The sequence below is a fragment of the Helicoverpa armigera genome, chromosome 29 (assembly GCF_030705265.1).
Source record: "Helicoverpa armigera isolate CAAS_96S chromosome 29, ASM3070526v1, whole genome shotgun sequence".
Taxonomy (NCBI): Eukaryota; Metazoa; Arthropoda; class Insecta; order Lepidoptera; family Noctuidae; genus Helicoverpa; species Helicoverpa armigera.
Window position 1 is genome coordinate 6,066,599 of NC_087148.1, and position 16,714 is coordinate 6,083,312.

Genomic DNA, 16,714 nt, shown 5'->3' on the forward strand with positions numbered 1-16,714 from the left:
CGTGGACAGCAGGAACATGAGCAGGTTCTCGAGGCTGAGGCCGGGCAGCACGCAGCACATGTCCCGCGCGCTGTGTCCGCGCCAGTGGGTGTGTGAGTGTGTCAGTGAGTGAGCGAGTGACAGCTACCTGCACGGGCGTGGACAGCAGGAACATGAGCAGGTTCTCGAGGCTGAGGCCGGGCAGCACGCAGCACATGTCCCGCGCGCTGTGTCCGCGCCAGTGGGTGTGTGAGTGTGTCAGTGAGTGAGCGAGTGACAGCTACCTGCACGGGCGTGGACAGCAGGAACATGAGCAGGTTCTCGAGGCTGAGGCCGGGCAGCACGCAGCACATGTCCCGCGCGCTGTGTCCGCGCCAGTGGGTGTGTGAGTGTGTCAGTGAGTGAGCGAGTGACAGCTACCTGCACGGGCGTGGACAGCAGGAACATGAGCAGGTTCTCGAGGCTGAGGCCGGGCAGCACGCAGCACATGTCCCGCGCGCTGTGTCCGCGCCAGTGGGTGTGTGAGTGTGTCAGTGAGTGAGCGAGTGACAGCTACCTGCACGGGCGTGGACAGCAGGAACATGAGCAGGTTCTCGAGGCTGAGGCCGGGCAGCACGCAGCACATGTCCCGCGCGCTGTGTCCGCGCCAGTGGGTGTGTGAGTGTGTCAGTGAGTGAGCGAGTGACAGCTACCTGCACGGGCGTGGACAGCAGGAACATGAGCAGGTTCTCGAGGCTGAGGCCGGGCAGCACGCAGCACATGTCCCGCGCGCTGTGTCCGCGCCAGTGGGTGTGTGAGTGTGTCAGTGAGTGAGCGAGTGACAGCTACCTGCACGGGCGTGGACAGCAGGAACATGAGCAGGTTCTCGAGGCTGAGGCCGGGCAGCACGCAGCACATGTCCCGCGCGCTGTGTCCGCGCCAGTGGGTGTGTGAGTGTGTCAGTGAGTGAGCGAGTGACAGCTACCTGCACGGGCGTGGACAGCAGGAACATGAGCAGGTTCTCGAGGCTGAGGCCGGGCAGCACGCAGCACATGTCCCGCGCGCTGTGTCCGCGCCAGTGGGTGTGTGAGTGTGTCAGTGAGTGAGCGAGTGACAGCTACCTGCACGGGCGTGGACAGCAGGAACATGAGCAGGTTCTCGAGGCTGAGGCCGGGCAGCACGCAGCACATGTCCCGCGCGCTGTGTCCGCGCCAGTGGGTGTGTGAGTGTGTCAGTGAGTGAGCGAGTGACAGCTACCTGCACGGGCGTGGACAGCAGGAACATGAGCAGGTTCTCGAGGCTGAGGCCGGGCAGCACGCAGCACATGTCCCGCGCGCTGTGTCCGCGCCAGTGGGTGTGTGAGTGTGTCAGTGAGTGAGCGAGTGACAGCTACCTGCACGGGCGTGGACAGCAGGAACATGAGCAGGTTCTCGAGGCTGAGGCCGGGCAGCACGCAGCACATGTCCCGCGCGCTGTGTCCGCGCCAGTGGGTGTGAGTGTGTCAGTGAGTGAGCGAGTGACAGCTACCTGCACGGGCGTGGACAGCAGGAACATGAGCAGGTTCTCGAGGCTGAGGCCGGGCAGCACGCAGCACATGTCCCGCGCGCTGTGTCCGCGCCAGTGGGTGTGTGAGTGTGTCAGTGAGTGAGCGAGTGACAGCTACCTGCACGGGCGTGGACAGCAGGAACATGAGCAGGTTCTCGAGGCTGAGGCCGGGCAGCACGCAGCACATGTCCCGCGCGCTGTGTCCGCGCCAGTGGGTGTGTGAGTGTGTCAGTGAGTGAGCGAGTGACAGCTACCTGCACGGGCGTGGACAGCAGGAACATGAGCAGGTTCTCGAGGCTGAGGCCGGGCAGCACGCAGCACATGTCCCGCGCGCTGTGTCCGCGCCAGTGGGTGTGAGTGTGTCAGTGAGTGAGCGAGTGACAGCTACCTGCACGGGCGTGGACAGCAGGAACATGAGCAGGTTCTCGAGGCTGAGGCCGGGCAGCACGCAGCACATGTCCCGCGCGCTGTGTCCGCGCCAGTGGGTGTGTGAGTGTGTCAGTGAGTGAGCGAGTGACAGCTACCTGCACGGGCGTGGACAGCAGGAACATGAGCAGGTTCTCGAGGCTGAGGCCGGGCAGCACGCAGCACATGTCCCGCGCGCTGTGTCCGCGCCAGTGGGTGTGTGAGTGTGTCAGTGAGTGAGCGAGTGACAGCTACCTGCACGGGCGTGGACAGCAGGAACATGAGCAGGTTCTCGAGGCTGAGGCCGGGCAGCACGCAGCACATGTCCCGCGCGCTGTGTCCGCGCCAGTGGGTGTGTGAGTGTGTCAGTGAGTGAGCGAGTGACAGCTACCTGCACGGGCGTGGACAGCAGGAACATGAGCAGGTTCTCGAGGCTGAGGCCGGGCAGCACGCAGCACATGTCCCGCGCGCTGTGTCCGCGCCAGTGGGTGTGTGAGTGTGTCAGTGAGTGAGCGAGTGACAGCTACCTGCACGGGCGTGGACAGCAGGAACATGAGCAGGTTCTCGAGGCTGAGGCCGGGCAGCACGCAGCACATGTCCCGCGCGCTGTGTCCGCGCCAGTGGGTGTGTGTGTGTCAGTGAGTGAGCGAGTGACAGCTACCTGCACGGGCGTGGACAGCAGGAACATGAGCAGGTTCTCGAGGCTGAGGCCGGGCAGCACGCAGCACATGTCCCGCGCGCTGTGTCCGCGCCAGTGGGTGTGTGAGTGTGTCAGTGAGTGAGCGAGTGACAGCTACCTGCACGGGCGTGGACAGCAGGAACATGAGCAGGTTCTCGAGGCTGAGGCCGGGCAGCACGCAGCACATGTCCCGCGCGCTGTGTCCGCGCCAGTGGGTGTGTGAGTGTGTCAGTGAGTGAGCGAGTGACAGCTACCTGCACGGGCGTGGACAGCAGGAACATGAGCAGGTTCTCGAGGCTGAGGCCGGGCAGCACGCAGCACATGTCCCGCGCGCTGTGTCCGCGCGACATCACCGCCATGAAGTACGCCATGGCCACCATGCACGGACCACCGAATATTAGGGAGACTAGGAACGCGTTCCGCCATTTTCTTATTTCTTCTCTGGAAGGGAATAAATGTGAATATGAAATCAAACTTGAAGTTTGTAACGCGGCGTCGCCCGCGCCTCGCACCGCCGCGGTGGTGGCCGAATATAAAATGGCGCGCGGACACCGCAACCGGCACCACCTCCCACGAGCCACCACCCCCTCTCTCGTGGTGGATCTCCCCTCTCTCTCTCTCTTGCTGGATCCCCCACTCCCCACCCCGACCGACCCTTGCTAAGTCAGCCCGCGTAGCTGAGCATTAGACTTAAAACGCCCCTAAAATATGATCCAGCCTGTCCCTTTGCCGTTAGTCAGCGACGCTCTAAGCCGAGGTCCCCACGTAGCTGAGCATTGGAGTTAAAACCCAATACCACTTGGTTGGACTGGCGTCAGACTTACTGGCTTCTGACTACCCGTAACGACTGCCAAAGATGTTCAATGACAGCCGGGACTTACAGTTTAATGTGGCATCCGAAACACAGTTATTGGTGTCTAAGATATGCACATAATATGTATAGGTAAGTCCTATTGTTTCTTGCAATAAATGAATATATTTGAAATGAATAACATGAACATGTAATACTTACTTATGTTCTAAATAGTTAGTAGTTCCTCTGTTATGCGGCGTCACGACGCTGGCTTCGAACCCGAGGTTGTTGATAGCCTCGCATATCGTCCGCGGCCCTATCTGTTCCGCGTTGTATTTTATTTTACCTCTGAAAATTGAAATAATGTTATTTAATATGTATGTCGGCGTCAGGATCCGACATCGTTAAATAAAACAAAGAGGTCTTCACACAATCACTTGGTTTATTCCAATTAACACTATATTAGTCACTACAATTAATAATTATCACGTGGGAGGTGTGCACTCGGCAACGGTCGGTGAACGAATGACCCGAGTCGTCCGCGCGCGTCGCTTTATATAAGGTCCACCGTTGACAGATCGACGGTTGACACATCGACGGTGGCGCCGTCATGTAGGTACAGACTTGAATTAATCTTACGATCTAATTTCGGAAACACGGACGATTCGAAAAAATATATCAGTGTTGAATATGACAGTTAAAAAAAATACAGGGTGAAAAAATTATCAAGAATAAAATTAAGGGTATGGTTTCTATTCAATTTTACGATAATTTTATTGTTCTACACCACACCCAGGAAAGCTCTACTTTTCGAGATATCGAAGGTCAAAAACACAAAATATTTTTTATAAAGGTAAAATTTTTATAAGGACGACCGGAGTAGTTCCCACGGGATGCGAATAAAACCACTATTGGAAGCTACTATAGTACAGAATTTCTTCAATAACTAACTTGCAAGTACTGGTGGAAGGTAGTTTACTATAGAACTAAGTAAATATCATACTTGCTAGTAGTAAGCGCCACAGTGCAGGACACGACGCCGGTCAGCTTAAGTACACTCTTCTCTATCTTGTTCACGCACGACGCACATGTCATGCCTTTGATCTGAAATAAAAAGTATTCTTATTTTGGAGAAGAAAAGAGGGGCTGGTGGCTTAGTAACAGCTGCATGAGTCAATTAATTATAAGGTTAAGCATCGGTTGATGTGATGGGTTCCAGATGAGTTCCTCCGTGTTGCAGAAGGCATGGTATGGGTCCCGGTTGTCACTTGAACATCTTTGGCAGTCGTTACTGGTAGTCAGAAGACAGACAGTCTAATAACCAGTTGTACCGGACAGGGATATTAGGTTGCCCAGGTAGCTGGGTTGAGGTTGGTCAGATAGGCAGTTGCGCCATTTAGCACACTGGTTCAGTTAAATTGGAAGCCGACCCCAACATAGTAAGTAAAAGGTTAGCCAGATGATTTGAGAAGAAAACTATCAACTTGATAAGACTTTATGACATGCCAATAAATTAAAAAAAAATACAATAATTTTCAGGATTCGGAGATCTTTACGAGCCGCCATAAACTTTGGCACACCTATACCACTATTTTACAGAGTTTACTGAACAATACTCACAGCGACATGCAGATCCCTCTGTCCACTGCCATCACAGTCGCTGATGACGCTCGCTGGGAAGCCCAGCTCCGTGATGCAGTGCGCTATGTCGGCTGCTGAGATCTTACTGGGAGCGTACCGGACTTCTGCCTTCGCTGCTAGTAGGGCTACTAGGATTGATTCCACTCCTGGAAGGGAAGTTAGGTATTTGAAAGATTATTTGGCAAATTAAGGGTGAATTTTGACCTAACAAACAGCGACAGAGCTAAAAAAATGGCATTATTTCGCAGTTCTTAGCATATTATCTTCAAAGTAATTCAACTATAAACAGACGAATTCGCTTTCGTCGTTCTTTTTTAAAGAATTTGATAGGACATTGCTCATTTGATTTAATCATTGCAAACAGCGTAGGTATTTATTTTATTGTAAAACATTAAAGATTTTTCAGTTTAAATATAAAATCAATCTATATATAATAACAAAAAATATTTATTTCATTGAATTATTATTTTAAGGATTACATAGTTCATTTAATAACTTTGTTTTTTAACAGTTTATGAACACAGTTACACATACAGAATACAAACAAGATGAAAAATATAACAGATATAGCTTATTTCATGAGAAATCTCCTCCAGCAGGCCCTTGTTTTAGAAGTACTTAGGTACACAGCATAAATGACTAAAAAGGTTTTCATTTAACAGTAAACCCATTTTTATACGGTTTACTGACTACTTGTATACTTCTAAATACTCCATTATAAGCAACTTACCATACAACTTAGTGCAGTGCTTCTCGATAGCGGCGACGCAGGAGGCGCACGTCATGCCGCGCACCTCCAGCGTGCAGCGAGACAGCTCGCTCTCCAGGATCGGGGAGGCTGCGCCCTGGAGCATCAGGGTGAAGGATATTTAGTTTATACACGTGCCCAAAAGGAAAAACGTGATCCTATAACTTCTTTGGCATTTTTTGAATGGTGATAGATAAGACAGTTAACATTTTCATTGCAACAAATACTAGAAAGTGGAATAGACTAAATATTTAAGGACAATGAACGCGAATTTTTTGGGCGTTTTATTGATAGTACGGAATCCTTCGTACGAAAGTCCGATTTGCAAATGGCCTGTTTTTTTTTCTTCAGAAACTTAATAACTTCTTCTCATGAAAATCAAGTCTGATGATTGGAAGCATTGTATTGAAAAGTCGAAAATGTATTGTACAGTTTTGGATGGTTAAGTCCTCTGTTGATCTACTATTGTATAAGTGTCATTAAGTTAGATCATAAGTGAGTGGTCGGCGTCAGGATCCGACATCGTTAAATAAAACAAAGAGGTCTTCACACAATCACTTGGTTTATTCCAATTAACACAATATCACGCGGGAGGTGTGCACTCGGCAACGGTCGGTGAACGAATGCCCCGAGTCGTGCGCGAGCGTCGCTTTATATAAGGTCCGCCGTTCGACGGTTGACACATCGACGGTGGCGCCGTCATATACATACATGGTGAAATAAAACATTTGGAAAGATGTTTACCAATGCATACTACGAATAATTCTGAGTATTTTTCTCTACTACCCTATATGTTAAAAGTTTATAGTTACTGAGATATGAACGATTGAAATATGTAATCTAAGATAATATTTTGATGATATTAGTACAAATTCACTTACATTAGTTTGCGTCCGACTCTTGACAGGAGAAGGTGGTTTGATACCATCGCCCGAACCTTCTTCACTTTTTGTTTGTGTCGCTGAATCTGAAAACGAATGCATTTAAAGTTAATCATTGGAATATTCTGGCATATCTTCTCAAGCCATCATACTTTATATATCATCATACATTCATACTTCTGCACATTTTGTACAAGGGCGGACTTAACGCCTTAGTCGTTTGCTACGAGTCTACCTTTGGGTGTTGGTGAAATAACAGTGGTAGGTGCAAAGAATTTTAATGACACTCGATGCCTCGGACAAGTTCACTGTGGCTTGCGATACACAGCACTCACCAGCACACAGCTCGCCGTCCACAGCGCGTACACTGACAGAGAAGCCGAGCGCGTACACTGCGTCAGCCAGCGTCCACCACCACAGCGGTGCCCTCGGACAAGTTCACTGTGGCTTGCGATACACAGCACTCACCAGCACACAGCTCGCCGTCCACAGCGCGTACACTGACAGAGAAGCCGAGCGCGTACACTGCGTCAGCCAGCGTCCACCACCACAGCGGTGCCCTCGGACAAGTTCACTGTGGCTTGCGATACACAGCACTCACCAGCACACAGCTCGCCGTCCACAGCGCGTACACTGACAGAGAAGCCGAGCGCGTACACTGCGTCAGCCAGCGTCCACCACCACAGCGGTGCCCTCGGACAAGTTCACTGTGGCTTGCGATACACAGCACTCACCAGCACACAGCTCGCCGTCCACAGCGCGTACACTGACAGAGAAGCCGAGCGCGTACACTGCGTCAGCCAGCGTCCACCACCACAGCGGTGCCCTCGGACAAGTTCACTGTGGCTTGCGATACACAGCACTCACCAGCACACAGCTCGCCGTCCACAGCGCGTACACTGACAGAGAAGCCGAGCGCGTACACTGCGTCAGCCAGCGTCCACCACCACAGCGGTGCCCTCGGACAAGTTCACTGTGGCTTGCGATACACAGCACTCACCAGCACACAGCTCGCCGTCCACAGCGCGTACACTGACAGAGAAGCCGAGCGCGTACACTGCGTCAGCCAGCGTCCACCACCACAGCGGTGCCCTCGGACAAGTTCACTGTGGCTTGCGATACACAGCACTCACCAGCACACAGCTCGCCGTCCACAGCGCGTACACTGACAGAGAAGCCGAGCGCGTACACTGCGTCAGCCAGCGTCCGCGCGAGCGTACTGCTGCGCGCGCCCACCACCACAGCAGTGCCCTCCGACAAGTTCACAGTGGCTTGCGATACACTTGGTAGGGCTCGGAGTGCCTCTGCGAAGAGAAAAGGGTTTTTTTTAATAGTTTTTCTAAAGTAATATAACAATTAGGTAGCAACTCTCTGAATGTCCTTCGAGAGTATTTATTATGAGTATTTATTTATGAGGACTGATAGTGATTCTGATGGTCAGCAATTATTAAAATTATGATGTTTCAAATAGCAAGGAAATAATTACGGAACACCAATTTAAGCCAATTTCAGCATGCATTAAAGATGAAAATATTAACAGTGTATATGGCCTTTTTTGACGAAAACTTATTTTTCACCCTGTATACACATCGTCTGCAAAAGTTAGCCACGAGCCCCTCATTCGTCACCCTGTATACTCATTTTAATAATTTCCTACGCTAAAATCACTAAAATACTTTGCAGCTCGATAGCTGACAGATAATATTTAACTAAAACCCCCCATGTTCTTTTGTGTAGCAATCCCTTTATTTACCAGGGCCACGGTAACTTTCGAGCAATCCCGCAACCCCGGCAGGTCTTTGCCCCACTGAGGTTTCCTGACTTTCCTTTGTAGGGCGTGTGGAACAACGGGTCTGCTGTCTGAGCAGACGGAGGAACGATGGGCCACCCGAACTCACCGCCCACAAACCCAGGTATGTCGGCATCTCCTTGGGTAGCAGGGATGGTAGACTTACCTTCAATGGTGTTGACGCAGGACTGGCAGGTCATGCCGACGATGGACAGCAGCACCTCCTGCTCATCCGCCTCGCCGGTGCCGGACATGTCTATCAGCAGGTCTGTCGGGATCTCCTTGGGCAGCAGGGATGGTAGACTTACCTTCAATGGTGTTGACGCAGGACTGGCAGGTCATGCCGACGATGGACAGCAGCACCTCCTGCTCATCCGCCTCGCCGGTGCCGGACATGTCTATCAGCAGGTCTGTCGGGATCTCCTTGGGTAGCAGGTTCCTGGAACAGAAGGGAAAATTATTCCATATAACTGTGTTGCTGGGGAGTTCGTTGCGCCACTTCTTCTTACCAGCAAAATCACATAGGAAGTGGTGAAGGGTAGGCTGGGAGCTTATGTATCAAGCCAATATCATCATGTCGTTTACAGACTTATCTACTCGTATTTTAAGCACATTTCAAATAATTCTACACTTTGCTAAGAGATCAGGCCGAGTAGAGCAAAAATATAGACCAAAAAGACCTAGTAGAATAATCTTTTATCGTCACTCTTCGTATCAGTAAGTATCTTTGAGCTCAAATCTGACAGTAGACCGAATAGACTGTACTAGTAGACCAAAAAGACCAAGTAGACCAACCTAGTTTCGTGATCCGTGGAGTCCGTGGGTACCTCGAAGCCCATGTCTTCTATATGGGACCGGATGGCCTCCTCTGTGATGGTGCGCGGATCATATCTGAAGTAGCCCGCGTTTTCTGATAGCTCCACCTGCAAAATTAAATCATTATCAGACTTATGCTATCCTAATAAAGAGCACGCTTAATCACCTTCCCAATATAATATAAATTACATAGATATTTGTCTAACTTGGGATCGACCCTGCCCCTTCCAAATTGAAGGGCAGATATTTTAACTTATTTTTTCACAAGGCAGCTTATTTCGAAAAATTGACCTGGCAAAATGTTTATGTTTCTGCCTTAGACACCATTATTTCTTAATAACTATTAGTATTAAGCAGATTTTTGCCCGGTGGTGTCGGATTGTCGTCCCATTGGGCTATGAGAATGAAGGAATGCGCAAATGCACCTGCACTACTTATGCTGATCTCCTTAGATTCAGCCGCTGTGGCCTTCTAGTCATGCCATTGATGGACACCCGCACCGGCGCCAGCCTACAAGACGTTACTATCTCCCCTTACCTTAACTAGGTGTATGCCTGGCAGCTCCCTGGTGGAGGCCTCGATGCTGCGCACGCAGGACTGGCAGGTCATGCCATTGATGGACACCCGCACCGGCGCCAGCCTACAAGACGTTACTATCTCCCCTTACCTTAACTAGGTGTATGCCCGGCAGCTCCCTGGTGGAGGCCTCGATGCTGCGCACGCAGGACTGGCAGGTCATGCCATTGATGGACACCCGCACCGGCGCCAGCCTACAAGACGTTACTACCTCCCCTTACCTTAACTAGGTGTATGCCCGGCAGCTCCCTGGTGGAGGCCTCGATGCTGCGCACGCAGGACTGGCAGGTCATGCCATTGATGGACACCCGCACCGGCGCCAGCCTACAAGACGTTACTACCTCCCCTTACCTTAACTAGGTGTATGCCCGGCAGCTCCCTGGTGGAGGCCTCGATGCTGCGCACGCAGGACTGGCAGGTCATGCCATTGATGGACACCCGCACCGGCGCCAGCCTACAAGACGTTACTACCTCCCCTTACCTTAACTAGGTGTATGCCCGGCAGCTCCCTGGTGGAGGCCTCGATGCTGCGCACGCAGGACTGGCAGGTCATGCCATTGATGGACACCCGCACCGGCGCCAGCCTACAAGACGTTACTACCTCCCCTTACCTTAACTAGGTGTATGCCCGGCAGCTCCCTGGTGGAGGCCTCGATGCTGCGCACGCAGGACTGGCAGGTCATGCCATTGATGGACACCCGCACCGGCGCCAGCCTACAAGACGTTACTACCTCCCCTTACCTTAACTAGGTGTATGCCCGGCAGCTCCCTGGTGGAGGCCTCGATGCTGCGCACGCAGGACTGGCAGGTCATGCCATTGATGGACACCCGCACCGGCGCCAGCCTACAAGACGTTACTATCTCCCCTTACCTTAACTAGGTGTATGCCCGGCAGCTCCCTGGTGGAGGCCTCGATGCTGCGCACGCAGGACTGGCAGGTCATGCCATTGATGGACACCCGCACTGCCACCAGCTCAGCGCTCGACTCTCTGCAGACAAGAGATAGAGGTGGTTAGTTAACTGTGTAAACCAAAGGTTTGCCTCTAATACACCAGTCTTTATGGCGCCTGAATACAGACAAAAAAAATATAAAAAGTCACAAGTAGAGAAGACAGTCCCCAAAACGCCCGCCCTTCACCACTTCGTGTGTGTTTTTTCTGGGAAGAAGAAGTGATGAAACAAACTCCCCGGCAAAAAATAAATAAATATGTACATGTATAAACGCTGCCATTGTCAAAAATAATTAAACCAATATCTGCTGAAACCTGTTCGCGAACAAATAATGTATACTCATCGCGAGTTGCAAGTTAAAGCAAGTGAACTCTGAAAAAACCGTTTAAAAACACGTCAGCGTCACAGTGCCATAATAAATTCAATGAGCAAAACCCAGCGAAAACCACAAGCAATGACATGCATCGTTCAAATCAGTATAATATTGCTAAACTGCGAAACCAGATCTCACCACGAGATGAAACCTGTTTTGCATTGCCACCTGACGTAACTATGGACCAGTTTTATGTACTCCAAATAGTAAATACTAATGTTATAAAGAATATTTAACTAAATATATTATTAGTTATTGCCCGTTTTCCAACACGGATGTATTTTTTACCTATGTTTGTTTTGTCAGTTGGCTTTGAGACCATTTAGTAGTTATATTATTTACGACTGTTACGTGTCTCGTGCATTTTCTTGTGATTTTCATTTGTTTATTGTAAATACGTGTTTTATTTGCATTATGTAAGTGAATTATTGTCGTCTTTAACAGCGTCCAAGGGTGATTAGTAGATCGGCGCAGTAGTTTCTTAGCCTTTAGGGTACATCATCTCCCGAGCCTTTTCCCAACTACGTTGTGGTCGGCTTCCAGTCTAACCGCGTGCAACTGAGTACCAGTGCTTTACAAGAAGCGACTGCCCTATCTGACCTCCTCAACCCAGTTACCCGGGTAACCCCTTACGGGACAAACAAACAAAAAAAAAAATATTGTATTAGTAGAGGTATAGATAGTTTAATAAACAAGAGCGTTGTTCTCAAAGCACCAGCATACAACAACAACAATGAGAAATATTTACACGTTACTATGTAATCGTTACAAGGGCAATTAATTACAATATCTTCGCGTTGATTTACTGAGGGCATAGAACAGTTTGTGATATCTGTATTCAAGGCACATTCTATCGCGTTAAGCAACGCTTGGATCGGGCGTTCAGTGGATGAATGACCATCTTGTCATGACGAGTTCCTCCGTACCGTGTTTCGGAAGGCACTCCTAGCTGTTATTTAAACTTCTTTGGCAATCGTTAAGGGTAGCAAGAAACCAAAAAGTCTGACAACCAGTCTTACCAAGGGGTATTGGGTTGCCCGGGTAACTGGATTGAGGAGATCAGACAGGCAGTCGCTCTGTGTATCACACTGGCACTCAGCTGCATCCATTTACACTGGATGCCGACCCCAACATAGTTGGGAAAAGGCTGGGGAGATGATGCCTTTTTAGGGCCTCTTGAATTATTTCAAAGAATTACATTTCTTCCGAAGAAAAAAACTTATAAAAATAAAGGATTCGTCACGTGAGGCAATTAGCTAAAAATAACAGTTTTCTCTTTATTTCCTTATCGCTAAGACAATAAGAATATGCTACGGTAAAACTATTCTAATAATTGTGTTACAGTTTCGTCACACTTCAGAAAACAGTAAAAATTATCAGTAATGGACCATTTCACGCATCATTTAAATATGTAAGAATATATACAGTTTGCATATACTTTATATCCTATGGTAAACAGTCAAGCTATACCTATTCGTCTATACTAATATTTTAATGAATTGTTGTGTGTTCCTTTGTACCCTAAACTAAAGGCTCCCAAACTTCTGAACCGAGTTGAAAAATTCTTTCACTGTTAAAAAGCTACACTATCCCCGAGTAACATAGGCTATATTTTATCCGGGTACGGGAAGTAGTTTTCACGAAACGTGGAATAAAGCTAGTTAGATAAAACTACTAATATTACAAATGCGAAAGTAACTCTGTCTGTTTGTCGTGTTTTCGATAATAATATTATGAAAACTTCAAAAGAATTGTTTTTCAATTGTTCACGTAACTTTGTAGTATTGTTTTGAAAACTTTAAGTTTACTGTGTCAAGTTCAAGTGCAATATAATTGAAGAAGTGTATGCATTAGCTTATTTACCCACGCTACTTATATCCACTACTCAGCTACTTAACCCATTTATCGGAGAACGATATAAGCTAGTTTTTAACCCCCGACGCAAAAACGACGGGGTGTTATAAGTTTGACGTGTCTGTGTGTGTGTGTGTGTGTGTGTGTGTGTATGTGGCATCGTAGCTCCCAAACGGATGATCCGATTGTAATGCGGTTTTTTTTGTTTAAAAGGTATGTCAGTCGGGAGTGTTCTTAGCTATGTTTGGTGGAAATCGGTTCAGGTCTTCAAGGTCATCAGCTCGTTTGCTAGATGTGATAGGAATGTTACACGCTCAGTTTACTTGCAAGTATATGTGGGATCTGAAATTTGAAACACTAATGTCTTTTGGAACCACTGAGCTGGTCTGCTGTTAGGGCACGAAGGTAGGAGACGTAACCCTGAACTGCCTTTTAGTAAACCCATCGAGTTTGGGCTCGTTGAATTTGTCTTAACGAGTTCTCTTCATGTTTCTGATTGACGAGAACCTGATGCTGGAAATGGGATGTGGCGGATGAAACCCTGGAATACCGGAATGAAACGGATAAACCGATTTATATTTTTGCTGAAAATCTAGAATGTCCAAAGGTCTTTATTGTTTCTCAATCTGTGCAATTCTCTCTGAGCCAGTTTGTCATGAGGATTATTGAACAGCTTCCTTTGGCCGAGATCGCATACAGCGACCCCATCTTAAGATAAAATAAATTAAATGAAAGAAGGAAAAATTAAGGAGCTCCTTTAAAAAGCATGAAATAAAATTAAATTATAAATTTTAAAAAACCCCCGACCCAAAAAAAGTACGCAATAATTATGACAAAAGGTTAAAACGCTAAACCCTATAAAAGCAAAAATAACTTTTAACACTACGTAAACTAAATTTTGACGTGTCGGGGGACCGCTTTTTACCTTCATAAATACTTACATAAATCAAATGATACCTACCTAATTACAACATTCGTTTAAAAAAAAACCACGTATCTAAAGTAATGAATTAGAGCGGTCCCCCGACACGACAAAATTTAGTTTACCTAGTGTTAAAAGTTATTTTTTGCTTTTTATAGGGTTTAGCGTTTTTAACCTTTTGTCATAATTATTGCGTACTTTTTTTGGGTCGGGGGTTTTTTAAAATTTATAATTTAATTTTTAACTGGGTGAGCAGAGTAATCCCCTCGGGACTCGAGTGAAACCGTGGGCCAAACCTAGTAAGTAAGTATACCTATAATATTTTTAAATAAAATTATTTTACTTTTCTGAGTTTTTGTGCACAATCTGTTCTATTGAACTGAATCTGTGCAAACCTTGAGTATTTTGTCGAGTTGGAAACGATAACTTATTTTATTTAATCAAAGCCTTCAGTAGGTGAATGTCATTCACTTTTACTTGATAAACAGTAAAACAACAGTTTCATTATTTGTTTTCATCGTAATAAAATTCATATATTTCATAATTAAGTCAAAAATCTGTTACACAATCACAAGACTCAATGTAGGTATTTGAATTTGGAGACAGTTTATAATATCTTATTATCCAAACAAAGGTAAAAATATAAGGAAGGAAGGCATGCAGTGTTTATTCGAATTCTAATTAGAATTTGGGTAAATTCTACCAACTTTAAAAACCCAGGATATAGATACCTACTTATTAAGACCTGACAAATCTTACCAATCGAACATTTACCTTCCACTATTGTAATAAGGTTGAAAATCTATTGAAGGCATTTGATAGACTGAGGTAGGCTGTCAGTAAAATGAGTTATCTAAGAACTTACCGCAAAATTCTAGAAGACTGACGCATAAGACTCAATCTAAGCATATTTTTTGTATTTTCTCTAATAAAAGACAGTTGAGTAGACATTTTCACTGATTTTCACGTCGTTTTCACTATTTGATACACTGAATTACTGCTGTAAAACTACTTCTAAATTCAAATTACGCGCGAATAGTAACCAAAACAAAAGAGTCACTCAACGTTGGTATATGAACGCAAACGATAAGATAATTTAAACCACAACAAATAGATACGCGCTTTATTTTGACCGAAACGTTATTTTACACTTTTGCAAATTATATTTTAAACACACAAAATTATAAAGTTAATTTTTTCCCGCGTCATTCGCGTTCGAAATTTGAATATTGTGACACAGACAATGCAGAGAGCGCGTTCTGTTTCAAGCGCGCGGAGTGCAAATTGTTTGCGCATCAAGCGGCTTAAGCGCTGAGTGCAGACACCAGTCATCGTTACCGTTCATTTCCTAAAGCGATTGAAGCTTAGTTAATGACTTATGTAGTGACGTGTGACTCTAAATGTTTGGTATTTTATTACTCATGACATGGATACATTTTAATTGGTATTCATTGCTATTTACTTATACAACGGTTGCGTGTAAACTGGATTAAGTGATATCCGCTTTTTATTCAATTTGCGTAACTCTTTAATAGCGGTCCCATTATTCTATCTATCTGTTGTTTTGCTTACTAGAGATATGATTTTCACATTAGCCCCATACAAGTAATGTTAAATTCCTATCTTTGGTAAGCAATATCATCATCATCTCCCGAGCCTTTTCCCAACTATGTTGGGATCGGCTTCCAGTCTAACCGGATGCACCTGAGTACCAGTGTGCCACAAGGAGCGACTGTCTATCTGACCCCCTCAACCCAGTTACCCGGGCAACTCAATACCCCTTGGTTAGACTGGTGTCAGACTTACTGACTTCTGACTACCCGTAACGACTACCAAGGATGTTCAATGACAGCCGGGACCTACAGTTTAACGTGCCATCCGAAACACAGTTATTGGTGTCTATAACATATAGATAGAATATTGGAAACAGCCATAATTTGGCATTTATTGATAAGAAGGTAATTAGTTAAGCGCGTTATGTTTAAGGGATTGTTCACACCAAACGTATTGTCCGCCGCTGACTGTGAGTATACTCACAGTCGGCCTCAGTGTGAACGTCGACTCAATCTGCAGTACGCGTACTCACCAAGCCGACAATAGGCTATAGCGTACGATGCGCTACATGTGTGAACAAAAGAATACGCTCGTGTAGGTTCACACTAGATGCGTACGCTGAGCGGCCGACTGGCAACACTGGGCAGAGGCGCGGCGGTGCGGACGCGGCGGAGCGGCGGTGCGTACGCGGCGGAGCGGCGCTATTCGGCAACTGCGTCTGCGTAGCCAATCCGCGTCCGCCGTGCATAGTCGCGTAGTAAAATAATCGGCCACTGAGAGTCAGCTACAACAGACGACGTAACAGCGTATAGTCGGTTCGGTGTGAACGACAATTTCAATATATATGGAAAAGCAATAAACTGCGTAACGCGCGCTCACAGTCAGCGGCCGACAATACGTTTGGTCTGAACGATGCCTAAGGTCTTTATTTGCAAAATGATATTCAGACTCTTTAATAAAGTTATTAAAATTGAACAGTAAGGCTATTTATTAATTTTGGCGTAAGTTTGTATAAGCATTCACTGGACAGGAGACAGGAAAACGGCCGTATTTCGAAGGTTAATAGTCAATACGTACTTGGTGGGTATTTTATGTCCATAGAGGTCACAGAGCAGTATTTAGGTAATTTTAAAAAGGATTTTTTTCTCTTTAGGGTATTGAAAACAGGGGTTATGGTAGAAATAGAAAGTGGTCAAATGTTTAAAACTAGCTCAACTAAAAAAGTTATT

The 16,714-nt window shown here is 46.9% G+C and overlaps 1 protein-coding gene across 1 annotated transcript in view; it reads right to left on the minus strand.

Annotated features, from left to right (window-relative positions):
• LOC110378085 (copper-transporting ATPase 2) overlaps positions 1-16,714 on the minus strand; it is a 65,582-nt gene that overhangs the window by 36,228 nt on the left and 12,640 nt on the right. The window contains exons 2-12 of the mRNA XM_064042558.1: positions 10,703-10,820; positions 9,235-9,362; positions 8,748-8,878; positions 8,189-8,200; positions 7,784-7,942; positions 6,651-6,736; positions 5,752-5,866; positions 5,001-5,167; positions 4,384-4,484; positions 3,600-3,728; positions 2,842-3,028 (exon numbers count right to left, since the gene is read on the minus strand). Of these exons, the coding sequence (XP_063898628.1) occupies positions 2,842-3,028; positions 3,600-3,728; positions 4,384-4,484; positions 5,001-5,167; positions 5,752-5,866; positions 6,651-6,736; positions 7,784-7,942; positions 8,189-8,200; positions 8,748-8,878; positions 9,235-9,362; positions 10,703-10,820 (1,333 nt within the window). The remainder of the gene's footprint in view (positions 1-2,841; positions 3,029-3,599; positions 3,729-4,383; positions 4,485-5,000; positions 5,168-5,751; positions 5,867-6,650; positions 6,737-7,783; positions 7,943-8,188; positions 8,201-8,747; positions 8,879-9,234; positions 9,363-10,702; positions 10,821-16,714) is intronic.